This window comes from Solea senegalensis, linkage group LG11, assembly GCF_019176455.1.
Source record: "Solea senegalensis isolate Sse05_10M linkage group LG11, IFAPA_SoseM_1, whole genome shotgun sequence".
NCBI classification, from domain to species: domain Eukaryota; kingdom Metazoa; phylum Chordata; class Actinopteri; order Pleuronectiformes; family Soleidae; genus Solea; species Solea senegalensis.
This window is the reverse complement of record NC_058031.1, coordinates 5095781-5114340: the sequence shown is the minus strand read 5'-3', so window position 1 is coordinate 5114340 and position 18560 is coordinate 5095781. Positions and strand designations below refer to the sequence as shown.

The 18560-nt window shown below is 39.2% G+C and overlaps 1 protein-coding gene across 1 annotated transcript; it reads right to left on the bottom strand.

Moving 5' to 3' along the window:
- Window positions 1–1180: 1180 nt before the first annotated feature.
- On the bottom strand, window positions 1181–17864 carry sypb (synaptophysin b). Its single transcript, XM_044038989.1, has 7 exons — window positions 17784–17864; window positions 15754–15819; window positions 6133–6257; window positions 4695–4893; window positions 4394–4585; window positions 3992–4304; window positions 1181–2899 (listed from the first exon to the last, which is right to left on the bottom strand). The coding sequence occupies exons 1-6, from the start codon at window positions 17799–17801 to the stop codon at window positions 4023–4025; spliced, it is 882 nt and encodes a 293-aa protein (XP_043894924.1). The 5' UTR covers window positions 17802–17864; the 3' UTR covers window positions 1181–2899; window positions 3992–4022.
- Window positions 17865–18560: the final 696 nt, after the last annotated feature.

Sequence of the window (18560 nt, the reverse complement as noted above, 5' to 3'; positions counted from 1 at the left end):
TTATTATTGATGTTGAGTTTGAGTTTGATTCCCGGCTCTGTTAGTCTTCATGCCACTGTGTCTTTGGATTGGACTTAACCTGGTCTTGATTCATAAGTATGTTTTTTAATGCATTATATCACTAATACCTTAAAATCAGTTATGAATAGCAAGAACACTCCTGCGTGGATGGTTTTTATTTATATTTTGAATTTTTCTTGATGTCACACAAACTGTAAAATGGAGGGCAAATCTCAAAAATAAAATAATAAATCTTTTATCTGTGGATACATTGTGTGTCTCCTTCTTGTCTCCATGTTTCACCCAGTCTTTCCCACACACTTGGAACATACTTAATTTGTAGCCCAAATGAATACGTATCAACTACTGCACAATTGTATTTGCCATTTGTATAGAATAAAATAATATGGTGCAGCAGCTGCAGAAGCTGACAAAATGCTGTATATGAGCAACCTGCGAGAGCCACCAGCGCTGCATTTTGCTCAAGAAAAGCACAACATAAGTGTAGTTTTGTATAAATCGTCAGTCTGCAAATAACGCTAACCTACATATTGGCCCATGTCCTGCTAAAATGGTGTTGAAATGCCTTAGAAATAGACCAGCCAAGGACGTGCTGTATCTATAAACAATATTGTCATTTTAGAGCTTTCTATTTGAAGACTGTATCACTTATAAGAACATTACAAAACAAACTGCCCAAAGACGGAAAAAAACAAACCCTCCTATGAACAGAAGTACACATTTTAACCTTCAACAGAATAATTTCAAGTTTATTTCATTTTGTTACACATGGATCCCATATAATAATAAGAATACAGCGGAATTCTGGAGAGTCTTGGATTTTTTTTTTTTCCTCTTGACTTTTCATTATCATAAATACTAATATGAATACATCATACACAATAAACACAGCACTATCCAAAGGCGTAGAGATTATCACAAGACATCATTCACCACTAACAACAGAGTATATTTCATTTCAGCATATTCATAAGAGCTACCGTGAAAGACATGGAGGGAAAGGACAGAAAGAAAGAGGTGGGAGGGGGCGGAGACTAGAAGAGAGAAAAGCCAGGTGCTTCTAAACTGCCTGAACCAAAGAATTTAGTACATATATGTATGTATATATAAATATATAAATATATATATATATACACATATATATGTGTGTGTATATATAATTTCTTTTGAAAAATTTTGATATACTGGGGGTGGAGGGCCATTCATATTGAAAGGGATTGTGGATGCAACTACCAATCAAAACGACATCTCTGACCTTTCAGCAAACATGATCTTGAATATCCAAACGGAGGACTGGCAGGTGTATCTATGTCTGGAAACAAGTCATTATTGCAGCACTTACTTTGTGCTTTGAGTAGAATATAGCAGAGCTGCTGTGTGTGTGTGCTGTGCAAGAAATGACTATGATGGATCAAACGCGGTAATTGTTGTGTCGTCTAGTAGTGCTTTCCTGCTTGAGCCTCGGCCTCTAAAATATGTCCAGGGATGCTCTAGGATATAAGATGTAAGATGCATGCAATAAATTCACTTGCCTTCATCAAGAGGGAAATAGATAAAGAAGGATTGAGGATGCAGGAGAAGCATAAAGTGGACACGTACTGTTTAGACAGCTGCATAATAATAATAATAATAAGATTTGTTTACCATGGCATAATCAAGATATTTCAGGTTTAATATACGTTATATTCTCATGTGCCTTGCTCCTGTTAATGTGAGTATGTATGTATGTCACTGATTTCAGTGTTTTATAGAAACACCCGTTAAAAAACTATATGACTCTGTCTTAAACTTTGTGAAAGGCGATCGGAAAAAACAAGACGAGGCTCACTGACTGAATGTGTTGGGTACCATTACGTAAAAACGGAACAAACAAACAAACAAACAAACACGCACGCACGCACTTCTAAAACTGTTGTTCTCTGCCCCTGATTCACATACTGATAGTACACTATATAGAGCACAGCAAATACGAGATGCTACCATGCTCACTAATTTCCTTAACCCTATGCAGTTTTTTTTTTTATTCTTGTATGTCGGGATTTAAAATGTTATTTAATGTGTATTTTACTCAAGGTCGTTGTGATATTTGATGGGAAAAAAAAATGTATAGAAAAACATAAACAATCTATCTGTAAACTGTAAATCCCACTCAACCTACTGCTCTATATTCCACTTTCCCCTCTACTCACTCACTCACTTTGTTTTCCCTTTCAACACTTTCCAAATTGTTTCCCATCATATATGAAACATGAACAAAAAAGAGTTTCTGAGATGAATAAATTCAATTAAGGGAATTTAAGGGAAAAGGTTAAACTATGTGAGCTCCTAGAAAGAACCAAAAGTAATGCAATTGAATAACTCTGTGCTCAACATTTGTTGTATAACAACTAATATGGAGTGCACAATTATTCAACTGTGTACATATAATCACATGTTGATATTTACACATCACAGACAAATACATTCTCCCAAGTTAAATATCACTACATTTTTTTCCCCTCCCCAATAAATGTAAGTCTTTTCCATCGCAAGATTTCTCTTAAATGTTCGTCAACGAATGTTTTGGTATTTGTATTCAAGTTTTTTCTCGTATAACCAAACAGACAATCCTCGGTTGTCTTCTACAGTTTAAATACATCACGAGAATAAACATCATAAACAGCAAAGATGTCCCCCCCCCAATCCCTGCCTCACCCCCATGAACCCCCCCGCACCACATTGGCATCTCCTTTCCCCGCCCCCCCGGGCCCCACCGCTCTCCTCCCTCCGTGGCTCCCACCCACCCTCCGCCGGTCAGCTCACAGATACACAAACAGACAAACAGTGTGGAAATATAGGTGGTGCTTCGAGAGCCACACTCCAACATCACAAAGTCACCCTGAGAGGAGGAGAAAGGTAAAAGCAGAGAGAGAGACATGGAGGGAGGAAGGAGGGGAAAATATTGGTAAATGTGTCATTATATAATTCACATTTTCCATAGAGTTTCCTATAGAATTCCCAAAAGAAGCATCTAATGACGCGAATAATCCCAAGATTGACACGCGTTAGTCATGTTTCTGTGACCATTAACGTTCTTCGCCTTCCGTGCTGCGATGAAGAATTTTATATATAACTTTATGAGTCATAATCGCCATAATTGAGTGGACAAAATGTGACACGAGGCATTTCTCTTGTCTCTGGAAATATTGGAGGAGATGACGCTATGTGTTCACTGTAAAAATGAGGGATGGGAATCAGTATCGGTCCGATAACGGTCAAAATCACTGGATCAAATATTGGACATATAAAATATACACATGTATATATGTATATATATATATATATATATATATATATATATATATATATATATTGAAATGTATTTTGAATGTAGTGCGCAATGATGCTCGGCAAATTTTAAATAGTCACAATCAGGCCAAGACATTCCAATGACATCTTACTCTGTATAATAGAGCAAAGACAGACATCCCCTCAAAAACTAGATACATATTTCATATATAATTAACTTAGTAAGCACCTATGAAAGGTTTCATTTTAACATTGATAATTGATGCAGGTGTATCAATGATTATGTTTCACACGTCAGAATGACATTTCCACATTTGAATATCACCCAATAGAGCAAAGGCGCCGCGAGAAAAGTCTGTTTGTCATTTACAAAGCAGTGAGACCTCATCTCTTTTGATTCTTCTGATGAATTCAAAGTGGATCTAACGCCAAGCTGCACTCACTGCGCCCTCTGCTGGACCAGGCACTAATTAGGCTGTATTTTGAACTTTAAACGTGAGTTATATCCATATTTCAGATAAAAAGTGGCAACCCAACTAGTAAAACTAAATTTTGACATAACCATATATCAGATTAACCTAATAAACACTGGCATTACCCAATAAATCCTCAGTCTGACCTTACATGACAACTAAGATTAGATCATTACCTCTATAATGAGAGGAAAAGTCATTGAACTTACCATCCTACAGCTGTGGTTTGGCTGGACAAGCTCACATTTGATTAGAGTAGGAGGTGGGCTGCTGTTCATAGCCCTGGCTGTAACCTCCTTCCTCGTTGTAGCCTCCCTGCTGGCCGTATTCTGGCTGGTAGCCTCCCTGGGAGCCGGCGTAGGGGTCCTGCTGTCCGTAGCCTCCCTGCGCAAAGGAGTCAGGAGCGGGCTGCTTTTCCTGCGATGGGACGTATGTTCCAGCAAAGGCAGCCATCCAGCCGGTCTCCTTGAACACAAACCACAGGTTTCCTATCCACAGGATCAAGTTGATGAAGCCAAAGGCCTGTGGAGCAGAAGGGAGATAAGTGTTTACTGTGTCTCTCCTCAAATCAACACAACACATACACTCGGTATGAAGAATTCAGGACCCACCACGGAGGTGTTGAGGCCGGAGACTTTGGGTTCGTAAATCTCACGACAGCGGTTCTCTTGTTCTTCACAGGCCGCGACCTGATTGATGACATTCTCTGGATCAGTGGCTCCTTTCACATCTGACAAGCCTTTAGCCCAAGCACAGGAAGACACCAGCCACATGAAGGCAAAGACCGCCGTCACAACAAAGTCCTGGGAATCGGGGGACCAGAAAATCACTTTTACTGCCAAACAAGGGACTATAAAATGAAAGTTTCGGCAGGATTTTTATCCCCAGAAAGTGTGGGATGAACAAACTCACGATCCGGGGGCCTTTGTTGTTTTCACGGTACTTCTCCAGTATGAAACAGTATACAGACAGGGCTGCCATCGAGTAGAGGAAGGAGAAGACAGCGATGGTGACGAAGAACTCGGCTGAGGAGGAGTAGTCCCCAATCAGGAACAGACGCTCGTCCTTCCCTCCCTTACAGGTGGGAACGTCAAAGTAAACCTGATGGAGCCTGAGAACAGACACAGAAATGATCAGTGAAAATACAGCACGAGCAAAGACTGGAAAAATAAGATAAGAAAGTCCTTCATCGATCATAGAGCTGTAAATGTCACAGCCAATGGCAAAATAAGACAACAACATTTGTCTTAAACCTCTAGCCTCCAGACATTCTTGTAAATGTACATCTTTAATCTTGTAAATGAAGACTTTAATCTGGAAGACTGTGAAGTTTTTTCCCCCTCAATGTGGCCCTAATACTCAGTCGTGCTATAGCGACACCTGTGGTCATTACTGAACTGCAGCCTCATGAAAGAAAGAAGTACCTAATCCCAACTCGGGACTTTTCAGATTACGAGAGGGGCGGGGCTGTGTGCAGAAGACACTTATTGGTGGAACACATTTTGCATCAGTTTGAGCCAGTGCGGCTGCAACCCACCTTTAAACCTAAGACCTTTAAAAGAAGAACAGTCATTTCAAAAATATGGAGCAAAAGAAAAGGAATGTACAACAAGTGGACGGACGATGACGTCCAGGCTCTTTGTATTTGCTGAGTGTCATTTTCTGGAACTTTGAGGTGCGGTGGAAACGCAAAGCACAAAGATTACCTAGATTTATTCTCCCCGGGTAAATAAATTCCTGGAAAGGTACGGAAGGTCTCCATTTTTCAAGTCACATTATGACCTTCACTGGCATTAAAAACATAATTTCTGTATGAATAATCTTACATACAGCCCATTTAAGCAGTTTTCATATTTAATGTTAACATTAAAGAGGAAAAAACCTGAAGCCAATTTATATAACAACTGCAATATACACCTATAATTACAGTATGTACATAACTGAACAGATCATCTGTCTGTCATCACTTCAGTACATGATATATATGTATACATATACATACTGCAAATCATTCTCTTCAAGTACATACTGTATTATATGTCCACAACTTTTGAGATACATAATTTTATTTCATTTAAACGTTTACATTTTACTTTATTGTTATGCTTCATATTTTATATTTCTACTTTTATATTGTACATTTATTCTGATACTTTACTTTGATTCTCGTTCTTATACCTTTATGTCTAGTTTTGTACCTTGATTTTCAATATTTTACACTGATTTCTATTTTCTGATCTGCTCTGTTTTTTCGAACTGTGGCGAATTGAATTTCCCTCTGGGATGAATAAAGTATTCTGATTCTGATTCTGGTTCTGGTTCTGAGAGAAAGCAAGGCCAAAATACATACCTGAATGGATACTCAAATTGTACTTCAATGTCTAGGTCACTATCCGACCGGTTTTTACACTCCACACTCATCTTGAACATGCCAGAGTAACTGCCACATGTCGAGAAGGCGAAGATTGCAAAGATCTGCGAGGGAGAGAAGAAAGATTCAAATCAGATCAGAGTGTAAAAAGAGAAAACACACACACACACACAGTGATTTGTTGTTTATAGTTTAGTCACGGATGATGCAGCCATATCAACAAAGCGTTCTAGTGTAAAACAGGTGACACGGTGCTTTCACCACCTGCAGTGCTTCAAGCACACCCACGTTCCACCAATCGTGGTGAGCGGCTGCTGCAAAAACACACACACAGGGTGCAAATCAGTGCAGTGGTATCACCAGGTTACACAGTTGCCATGGTTACCCATTGCATTTAGATGATGTTGCCTTTCTGTCATTTTATTTTGGGTTAGCCTACGAAATAGAGATTGTGCTGCAATCGCTCCAATGGCAATGGAGATAAAGTCACACACGCAGGTTTGCACGGCTGTTCTTTTAAGGACGACCTGAACAAAGTGTTCTCCCTAACCTTAACCATAACCATAACCAGTAACCCTTACCTTAACCTGAAAACAAATTCAAATCTTAGGTTCTGCGTCTTTAGGGACCTGTTTTTGGTCTCCATGAGGACGACTACTCCTGACAAGGTCAGTGTTTATGACAAGAAGGTCCTTACAAGGCAACAAATAAAAGTGAACACACACACACACACACACAGAGCAGATTAGTGGAGTCAGACTATTTTTACCACACCCTCCCTATGCTGCAGCCTAGATCCGATTGGATGGAAAATCCAGCTATTAATCTGACTGAGGTGCTCTCCCATCTGTCACCAAATACTTAACTACAAGTGATCGTACAGCCAGTCACAGCACACACACACACACACACAAAGTAATGTCACTACCTTCTTATCTGTCATCGTGTAGTAAGGCCTGAACCTACTGCAGGCTCCAACACACTAAACTATTTACAGTAATCTTTCCCACTAATGTGAGTCAGAGGCTCGTTTGTGGGATTTACACGGAGTAACTGTCTGACACAAACATCACTGTGGTCGCTTTAGTCGTCCTTCTCTGTTGCTGCACGGCCATTTTTTATTTTTCGGGCTGCACGATCTTTTACTTTGTCATTTTTAAAAAGGGTTTTCCATAAGCACGACATTGTCTATGCCATTGTCGAGCCATTTTTGTCCCTTCTCCACCCAAAGAAATGTAATCTGTAATCTAATTTGAACATCATGTATACAGTTTTATATGTAGATATACCATCTATATGAAAATAGTAAGTATCATATAATTCATGCTTGAGAAAACCTGCTGGCATAATTATGTGGAGATGGACAGGACTCTTAATGTGTACGTCCTCATGTCCAAATGTCTTCATTTAAGCACTGGGAATGTCACTGCGCATTTCAAACACAAGTCTGTCGAGTTCTTTTCAATATCACATTTGATGTAGATGTGACGCATAGTTTAGTGGATGAAATACTAAACCACTTTCATTTATCACCTTGAGCCCTAAAAAGGGGCGTGTGTTGCCATATGTGCGTGGGATTTTCCCGGGTTCTCTGGTTTCCCCTCCTCCCACAGTCCAAAAACACTTTCGAGTTGACAATGAGTGTGAGAGTGGATGGTTGTTTGTCTCTATGTGATGAACGGGCGACCTGTCATGCATACACTGAACCAAAGACGGATGGATGGACATAAAGAGGAAGATGATGAGGGGGGACTATGACATCATCGTTTTCCACAAAAATGCAAGGGAGGCATTTTGAGAGTAAAATAAAACCAGACTCAAGCGGATTCTCCTGAATCCTGAGTCCTCACCCATCATCAGTGCAAAAAGCTTAATTACAATCAATGCAAATGACTGTAGGGCTGATGAATGTGGGAGTAAGGTAGAGAGTAGAGCCAAGAAAAACTCTCTTATTTTGAAAATCCTATCTGGAACTATTGGAAGATTAGTTTTCAGGAAATAGTGCAAAACTATCGTAATGATCACTCAAGGGCTTTACGCTTGAGTGAGTACATCATCAGGAGCAATTTGAGGTTCACTATCTCGCACCGAGACATTTCCAACATGCAGAGTTGGACTGACCACCAACCCTGTGATTAGTGGATGACCCACTCTGCCTCCTGAACCACAGCAGCTACGTCTCTAAGTACAAAGTGTGCACTGATTTTGACACTGAAATCCACACAAAATCATGCTGTTTCCAGCCAACAAAATCAGCCTTTTTGGTGAACCCCATTTTTCTTAAATTACTTAAATACATTTTAAGAATAAAAGGGTGTAAAGCTGCAGATCTACAGCATGTGCAGTGTCGGCAACACTCGGTTTACAGCGCGAACAGATACAGACCATCCATCTCCTTTTGTTATGATTTGAACTGTTTTATTACTGAGGCTGTTCATAGCTCCCAGTGTACATATGATTCTTTCATTATCCCTCTGAGAGAGTTCACTCAGTCTCGTGAGATGAATCAATACGGAGACCCACAGCTGCCTCCTCCTCCTCCTCCTCCTACTGCTCCTTCTTCCACTTCAAAGACACTGGTGAAGAATAATAGTCGATTCTCTCTTTATGAATAGCAAGCCTCATACTCCTTCAACTGACTGAGCTTTAAGTGTTTTGAGTTAGAGATATAAGTGAAGAATTAATCAAGGAAGCAGCAACTTTTACAGGGATGGGAATCTGTATCGGTCAGTACCAAAATCACTGGATCAGATATCAGACAGATAAAAATGTCAAATCCAAACAAAATCCTACATACTGTATATCGCATGCTTCAATACAAATCAGCAAAAGCATTTTAGCTGAGTCATGTTTGAACTTGTTCATTTGTTACACAGATTTATATCTTTGGAATGACTCGGCACAAAAGTGTCCTTTACAGCTTCATACGTTCATTAACTGTCTAAAATTACTTTGTCGGACTCATATCGGTATCGGTAGAAACTCGAGTTTGTGATATCGGTATCAGGCACAAAAAAGTGGAGTTTTTAGGAGATGATTACGTTAAAATATCATAAATTTGCACCGTCTTGTCTGTGTATTTAAATACGACATCATGAAACCATCACCCAACTCCTATTGGACAATAGCAGCTGTCAATCACAGTGTTGTCCGCTCACGATAGCGGACAATAAAACATGGCACATGTCTTATCGTCAATCACAGTCAATCACAGTGTTGTCCGCAGACGCCATGTTTTATCGTCTGTTTTCCTCTAACAAGGGAACAGAATTATCAAAAGTGACATCATTTGCTTGGAAAGAAGACTTTTAGCGATTGGGACCTTTATAATTTCAGGAAAAGGTTTAGTGACTGTATAAATATCAAGTGAGAGGTAGATTCTTCAGATTTTCATATCGACTTCTATTCTAAAGAACTTTTTCAGTCAGTCAATCAACAAACGCAACCACAACCCTAGTGAGAAGTCGTCTTATAAATAAAGTTGAGTATTTTTTTAAGATTTTCAAAATTCTGAAAGGACTGAATGATGTGAATATTCTTTGAAGTTTGAATAAAGTGTCTACGTTTTAACTATGTAGAACTAGTAAGAAGCTGTAAATGTGTGTTTTTTGAGAAAGTTTTCAAATCATTTAATAATCATTTAATCATCTAAAAAGAATGGTGTTACTATGACATTTAGCCTCAGAACAATACATATATATGTATATATATCTATATACATATATATAGATATATATATATATACACATATGAAAAGCAATGCTACTAATAAGTCAGCAGCCATTTTAGCTGCTCTAACATAGCCTCAGCAGATGATCTTACTTTTATATGTTAACATGCTCACATTCTACACAGCACAGCTCAGTCAATGTTAATAATTCTTAAGGTATTTGGACATTTATCTAATTGGACAAATTAACATAATCTGATGATGGTGTTATAAGATAAAAAGACGTGGCAGACGATCCATTAAATACCGAATCTGACCAACACTGGCAATCATGTCTAAAACCAGGAGTGGGAAAAAGAATAATGAGCTGCACTTTTACAGTGATACACGAGTGGAAGGATGGAGTGATGGAGGAGGAGGAGGAGGAGGAGGAGGAGGTGAGGGACAGCCAGACTGAGAAAAGAAATGGTGGCACACTGAGTGTTAGGTGCCATGGTAACACTGCTGGCAGCGTCACACAGTGAGGAGGCAGAGGCTGGTTTCTAGCCTCCGTGGTATGCTGGGTGGTTGTCAGCTCCTCTGTGTGGAGGAGATACAAACAATCTGTCGGCTACAGCTTTTCTCACACTGCCTGTCCTTCTGTCTTTTCTTTCTGTGTCCCTCTACATAAAAACGGGTGCACGCAAAATAAGGATAAGAATACGAAGAAGAAGGAATAACAGTAGTCAACGATAAACTGACTGACAGACACTGATAATGATTTTTGAGAATCATACAAAAAAAAGCAACCTTCTGTAAATAAATCACGTGCGTGTTCTCTTCTGTGTAAATGTATATGGTGACACTATTTTCTAAATGATGTGTGTGGTATTTGGAAAACTGCACATGTTTTCGTGTTGTGTGTCAATAATAATACAGTGTAGTTTATGATAATACGTCAAATCTACGTGCTGTCTACAGTTTCTTATGCAATGAAACCGTTGAAAGCCATTGTGGTCATTAATCCTGATTATCTGGTCTTTGTGTAGTTGTTTACACGAGGGGTCCCAAACATATGGCACGTGGACCACAACCGGCTCACCAGATCCAGGTCTGATATGGCCTGCAGGGATGAATTTTACATAAGGATTAGAATCTAACCATATAAAAACATAGTTTTTCTCATTATCATGAGAGATACTATAATTTTTTTGTTTAAGTACGTTGTAATGCAAATGTGTTCAAGCTTTGTTTCAGGTTGTTAATGATATGTTTTGTAAAAAGATACTTCATTATATGTAAAAATAAAGGGAAAAATGTGTTGTTTATAGGTTATTATACTAAATTTTCTGGTCCGGGAACTGCTGTATGTGGCTCCTGAACTAAAATGAGTTTGACACTAAGGCTGAACGATTCTGAATAAATATCTGATGGCGATTATTGTGACAGGAATTGCAATTGTGATATTTACATCATTAATCTCATTTTCATTAAAAAAAAAAAACATACTTAAAAATGATTACTGTGCGATATTTGTGCAGATCTGAGAGAATCAAAGATGTTTTCATCAGTCTGTAGAATAACACGTTTATAGATCGAGACAATAATTCATCTGCAATTACATTTTGACACACGTTCTCAAGTAATAGACTGTAATATTTGGGGAGTGGCTGAGTCTCTATAACTGGTTTCTCCAGTTTGTAGCAGATGAATTCAACCCAAAAATTAAGTTTTCCTGGACGGCCGTTTCTCTGGAGCGTGCAAAACTTGGACTGAATAGTCACCGCACCACCCTCGTCCAAACAAATGTGTGCATGTATAAAAATATTTTTACAGTGTTTGGACCGAAAGCCCTCCCTCGTATCTCCTCCGACTGCCAAGGTTCTAATATTTTATATAACAGACATTTACAGCGTGCCATTAGCATTATATAATATATAAAATAAATGAATAAATAACACGCCAACAAAGCCAGAGGCACGAGTGCAAAAAAAAATAAACAACGCTATAGTTTTGTGCCAGGCTTCATCATTGTGAGTTACAACAAAAATCTACAGCGTTTTTATCGCACATTAGGGACCACAGTGAAAATGAATTCACATTCTCACAAACGGCCTTTTTGTGTTCGCTGTGAGTGAGTCACAGAGTGAAAATGTCCAATCCTGCAAGCAGTGGAAACTCCTGTCACACAGTGTTTAGTGTGCTCAGTACATCGGCTGCATTTGGGAACTCAATGTCCTCCAACATACGTCACATGTGGGCTTTGAGAGAGAGAGGGAGAGAGAGAGAGGGATGGAAGGAGGGAGGTGGGCAAAGCCAAATGATTCACACATGCACTTTATATCTCACAACATTTGTGTTCTGAAGCTTTCACATGCATATTTTCACTCATCTCGCCTCCGAAACCCCCCGACATACACCACTGATTTAAAGGGTAAACAATCCGTTTACAGCTCCATCCGTCGTTCTACTTTCAAACATATGAACATAATTAGAGCTGCAACGTACAATTATTTTCTTTGTTTTATAAGAAATGAAGAAAATATTCACATTTAAGAAGCTGAAACAATCAGGAATCTTGTTTTAATCATGCAAAGAAGCTTTAAACCGATTCATTGATTATCAGATTAGTTGACGATTCATTTAGTAATTGATTAATCATCAATTAATCGAGTAATTGTTTCAGCTCTAAATAGAATAGAATAGAATAGAATAGAATATGCTTTGTTTTTATTCTGAAGGAATCTCAATGCATGGTGGCTGCCAGAGAACTGCTTTGATTCAACTCTACAAAAGCATCTATTTTTACTGCCTGTTCCCACTGAATCTGGAAAAATACCCACGAGGACTCTCCTCTCCTCTCCTCTCCTCTCCTCTCCTGATGCATGCCCATATTAATGCAGAAAGGGCAGCAGCTCCTGCAGCTCCTCCTCCTCCGGGCTGACGCTGAGGCATGCAGGCCTTCTGACAGATGATTCATGGAGCCTGGCTTCCCGAGTGCGGCTGCTGATTGGTCACTGGCTCGCTGTGACCCGGGGAGGCAGTGGTGAGGTGTTGGCACACTCACACCGCTCCAGGGAAGGACTACAGAGTCATGCAGCAGGATCCACTGCTCCATGCCTCTGAATCTTTCCCTGGCATATCTGCAGAGCCTATTATAGAGCGGGGCTGCTCTGGCACGCACGTTTACGACTGTATAAATGTGTTTATAGACTGTGTGTTTAAAAAGAATTCTGGTTGCAAGATGAACTCCTGTTTTGGTATCGCAAGATTGACAATTGAATCAAAGGCAAGATAGTTTTTTTGCAACCTGCAAACCAGTAGGGCTGAACGATCTAATTGCAATTATTTTGACAGGAATTGCGACATGATTCTTACATCATTATTCTCATTATTTTTCTGCAGATCTGTGTTAAATAATGTCTGTAGAATAAGATGTGTGTAGATCAAGACAATAATTCATCCAAATTTAATATTAAGTTTTATGCGAGAAGACCTGAAACTAGTGATTGAGACCGTTAGAAGCTCAGGGAAATGACGTTATAAATCAAGTCAGAAATAGGCGAATTTTTTCCCCATTCAAACGGAGTTCTTTTTAAACCAGTGCAGTCGCCCCCTGGTGGCCATCTGCATCTTTCAAACTGTAAGTGTGTGTTTGCGTTACGTTCTCCGGGCTGAAAAGCCGGTTGAAAAGCTAATTTCCTTCCTCTATACCCATCCACAATGTGCACAGAATTACAGTGAAAGTAAATATTTAACGATCATTAATCATGATTAACCTTGGGTCACGAAAGACCTTTGTCATATTGCTTGTTTTGATAAGAGTATAAGCTGTCCAAAAATTCTCAAATTTGAGAGCGAGCAACTACTATTTGCCTGATAATTGAGTAAATGTAAAAGAATCAATTATCAGAGAAGCTACTTTTCCAATTCCTGACATAATATCGGGCTTTAACGTAGACTAAAGAAATGAAATGAAGGAGCACTTGGATTCACAGATAGAGAGTGAGCTCCTTGTTTAGCTGAGGGGTCCGTCTGTGTAATTAGTACTCGTACTCGCAGCAGTGTGGTGCGGTGCACCAGCTGTACACAAAACAAACTGCCGTAGAGAAGCACTGCTGTTTACCCAGCAGCCTCACCGTGCTGCTGCTGCTGATGGAGGACAAACAACACATTATATGTTTAATTATAGGAATCGCATGTAACATTTCTACATTGGAAAAACTAAAAAATTAGGGGATTTCTTTTATATTCAAGAGTTATGATTTCTATTACTCTTTAAATCCATAGAAAACCATGTTTATTTTGAAGGTAATGACCTTAATGACGTCATTTGCTTTTTTTTAGAACTGCTGCTTTGTTCTGGGTACTTTACAGTATACATAAGGGTACTTAACACTCTAAACGCTGCTTTGTACTAAAATGCCAGGACTCTTCTGTGTTACACCACAGATCCACCGGTCCTGCACATATTTCACAAATTAAAGCCATGTTGGAAAAAATAGAGAGAAACAAGGGAGGGATGGCGTGGCAGGGTAGTTGATTCTGTAACTGTTTGTACTAGATATGCTGCTATCTTGACCAGGACTCCCTGGAAGAAGAGATCTTGTATTCCAGTGGGACCTTCCTGGCTAAATAAAGGACAAATAAAATAAAATAAAATAAATAACAAAAAGCTGGAATGCAAATCCACGTTGGGAAAAAGATGGATCAGTCACTTAATCAGGAATTGAGGTGAAGCTCATGATCCCTACTTTATATGTGATCCCAACATCACCAAACTATGTCTTTATGTTATTGTCTTGATTGATATATATAGGAATATGTATATATATATATATACACATACATACGTACATATATATACACACACATACATATACATATATATATGGAATAAGATGAATTGATGAATAAGTTGATTGAATAAGACAGAGGCGAGCAGGAGCTAAGATGTGTGTATTCATAAAATACTCTTTTTACATACTTTTTTTAGACCAAGTACCACCTGAGAACATTTTGAGCTCTCAAACTAACACCATTATCGCCAACGTTAAAATACAGAGGTGTAAATACGTTGCGCAGTCAGCTACACTTCAGTCGGAGATTTATTCCTAATTCCCAATAAGATAATTTGCTCTCTCATCATCCTCCTCTTCCTCACAGATACTTCACACACTGGTATAGTGAAATCAGAGATAAGGTGACTGTAATTATTATAATTTTTTTGCCTGCGTACCACTGGTGCTACACGCACCACATTTTGAGAACCATGCATATAAGATATAAGATATGTTTTTACTTACTTACTTTTATGGTTTGATGATTATTTGTCTTAATATAGGATATGATGTCCTAATCAATAAGCTACTCTTACTGCTTATTCTGAGGCACATCAGAGGTTTTGTGGCTCCATTTCTCTGGTGTTAGAGGCTGTGTTGTGTACTTGTGTGTATCACAGAGCTGTAATATACTGCACTGGTATGCAGAGGTCGCGTCCTCTGAGAGGGATTTGACAAAGTGTCATTATATTTGTCTCAGTGGAACGGCACCGTGTTACTACAGCGGTGACGTAATACGTCCGTCCTGCTGGTGTCTCCTGCTCAGGCCGTGCTGGGGCAGCATCATCATAACCAGAGACTCCTCAGGAATAACATTACGAAGAGTTGAAAAAAAAGGTAAATGTAAGTGAGAGCGGCTTCCTCCGTGAACCATTTTATCCTCTCAGAGTGTGGAGCCACATTCATTATTAAGCTCCATGCAGCGTTACAATATGACCTCTGTACAACAGAAGGTCACAAATGTGTCAGTCAGGAGACGTGGAATTATCATCTACAGTGAACAGCTGTGATAAAATGGAACATTTTCCATGTAAAAAAAAAACCCCACAAAACAACATGAAAATGCCATTAAAAATGTGTAAATAATAAAAACATTTAAAAACGACTTACCCACTGAAGAACTTTTATAAATCCCAAAGGTTGTTTGACTACCGTGAACTGCCCTTGGGCCACCAACTGTAAAAAAACACAACAAAAAGAATTAGAGAAGAAGAATTATCAGCTCACAAAAAGACAATCCATGACAACACAGGCCTGCTCTGCTGCCAGTGAATAAACTATCTACAGTACAGTCATTGTTTTTATTGACTTCAAATGCTGAGGTGTATGCGTGTTACTAGCTAATTTCTTATCATTAACTGGTCATGGTTAGCGGGTTTTATTTATTTAAACCCTTGTTATTGAATAGCCTCCAGAGGGCGACTGTGCTGGCTGCAAAAACAATTCTATTTGAATGGAAGTCTATGATTTACAACATTAGTAAGTAGCACAATATCGATAACATCGGTATATATTGACTTTAAAATGATTGGTATTGTGGGATATATAACAGTTGGCTGAATAAGCTGCTACTCTACCTCCTTGACTTCTATGCTGCTGTCCTCTACAGCTATTACTATTTTTAATTGTCTTTTATGTTTATTTTTATTCTGCTGAATGAAGAAAATATATATATCTACATTTGCTCCAGGATGAGTATGAAAAATATGATATTGTATACATTATGTCGGACCAAGCACTGGCAATATATGGGTTATCAATATCATGCATCCTTATTAGTAAACATTGAGTGATAAAATGTCATGATAAGTATGTGTTGGGGAGATGAGTCAGAGATAAGTTAAGTTGGAGGAATGTATTTCATGGTAAGCAGTTGTATTTATTTAAACCCTTGGTTTTTGGCGACCTTTACTATCTATCTATCTATCTATCTATCTATCTATCTATCTATCTATTGTTAGGGTTAAGTGTAAATTGAGATTAGGCTTAAGCAGCATTAATTGGTTATGGTTAAATTAAAATTAGCAGAAGTTAATGCAATGCACTAAAACAAATAATAGTGTGTGTAAGTGGGTTTGAGAGAGTTCTTCTTCTTCTCTTTCGTGTGGTAAACCTGTGTTGTGACTGAGGAGGAGAAAGGTGGAGGCATATGTGCGCAGGTGAATGCGGCATCACAAAGAAGGCGGTGTGTGTGCGCGCGCGCGCGTCAATAAATGGCCGCACAGGAATAAGAAGAAGCAGAGAATGGTGTTTTTTCCGCTCCACCATCTCCCACTGAAGACCACTCTTCTCTCTCATTGTGTCACCTCCTGCGCCGAGATGATGCCAAACATCCATCTTATGCGCATGACGCATTAAGTGACAATTTACGTGTGTGTATATGTATGTATATATATATATATATATATATATAAATATATATATATATATATATATATATATACACACACATACATATACATATATATATATATACACACACACACACACACACACACACACACATACACATATGAATATGTATATACACACCCAAAAAACACGATCACACCTGCATTATTTCACACCTGATTATTCTCCCCCCACAGTAAAAACCGTGTCGTGTGTGACACAGAGCAGAGTGAGTGGAGAGAGAGCGCGCGTCCTTCTGTGTCGGGGCCTACTGCGGCTTTATCCGCAAACACCGAGGGGCCTTAGAAATGAATCACATTCCTGTATGTTATCATAGCAACAGCGGACAAACTGAGACAATGAACAATTTTCAAAAACACACTACATCATCTCCTTCCTTTACTAAATGTCACTGCAGCAGCAGAAGCAGGAGCAGCGGAGTCTGAACATCCTTCCTTTCTGGTCTCCATCATCATCACACCTCCCGCAGCAACAGCGGCTCAAAATCACACCGCTGCTCCTTCACACAAATGCATCTTTTAAATGCCTTTAATTTCCACTACAAATCATCGAAAACGCTGCATTGACGCGTAAAAGAAAAAAAAAACAGGGTGGGCTGTGGCAAAAACACATATTCTAAAAAAGCGCGCGACAAAACGAACATGAGAGAAATCATTTAACATCACCTGCCGAAGGAAACAATCACGATAATAAAAATAAGGAGATGATTTAACCCCACAAAGCCTTACCTGGTTTACAACATCCATCTTGGCCGCTTACTCGCTGATAAGAGGATCAGAGGGGCGGAGGGAGGGATGGAGGCTCATCCGGAACAGCCCAGAGGGAGGAAGACGCCCAGGAGGAAGAGCCGGGGACTGCGTCACGAGCTGCGGCGTCGTGACGTCGTGACGAATCACCGCGCGCGGAGTGAAAGTCATAGAGGAGGCGTGTGTCCAATCACAGCGCGGCTTTATTCTGAGGGATTATGCTGAGATTTTGCCCTGGAGGAGTGAGAATAAAGAGAAGAAGAGCAGCAGCAGCAGCAGCAGCAGCACAGAGGCTGGGGCTGCTCACGCTTTAGTAAACAGGAGCAGGAGTTGATGTTAAGAGGGAATAAAAAGGTCAGTGAAGCTTTGGAAACTGCTGCTGGTCATAAAACAAACAGCAGAAACATCACATATGAATTTCAGATGAAGGTATTTTATCTTCACCAATCTTTGTTTTTCCTGCCGCACAGAAAAAGGGTTTGAGGGAAAAGTTCAGCAAGAGGTTTTATTAATCCAATACAAGTTTAATATTTTTAAGATAAGATAGTCCTCCATTCATCCTGCAGTAAAGATAAAGATAATAAATAATAATCATGCATTTCCAAGAAAGTAAAATATTGAAAGATATTAATAAGTTCAAAACTAAGTTCAATCAGTTTGTTTTTTGTTTTTTTCCCTTCATGTTCCATGTCTTGTCTTCCTCTTTTATTTTGTGATCACTCACCCGTGTCTCTGTTTCAGGTTCCTGTCTGCCCCGCC

Excerpts from the sequence above, each read along its gene's own strand:
- sypb (XM_044038989.1), bottom strand. Across the intron at positions 6,258-15,753 it reads TTATAAAAGTTCTTCAGTGG|ATCTTTGCAATCTTCGCCTT; the intron begins GTAAGTCGTTTT and ends TCTCCCTCGCAG. Across the intron at positions 4,894-6,132 it reads CAATTTGAGTATCCATTCAG|GCTCCATCAGGTTTACTTTG; the intron begins GTATGTATTTTG and ends GTCTGTTCTCAG.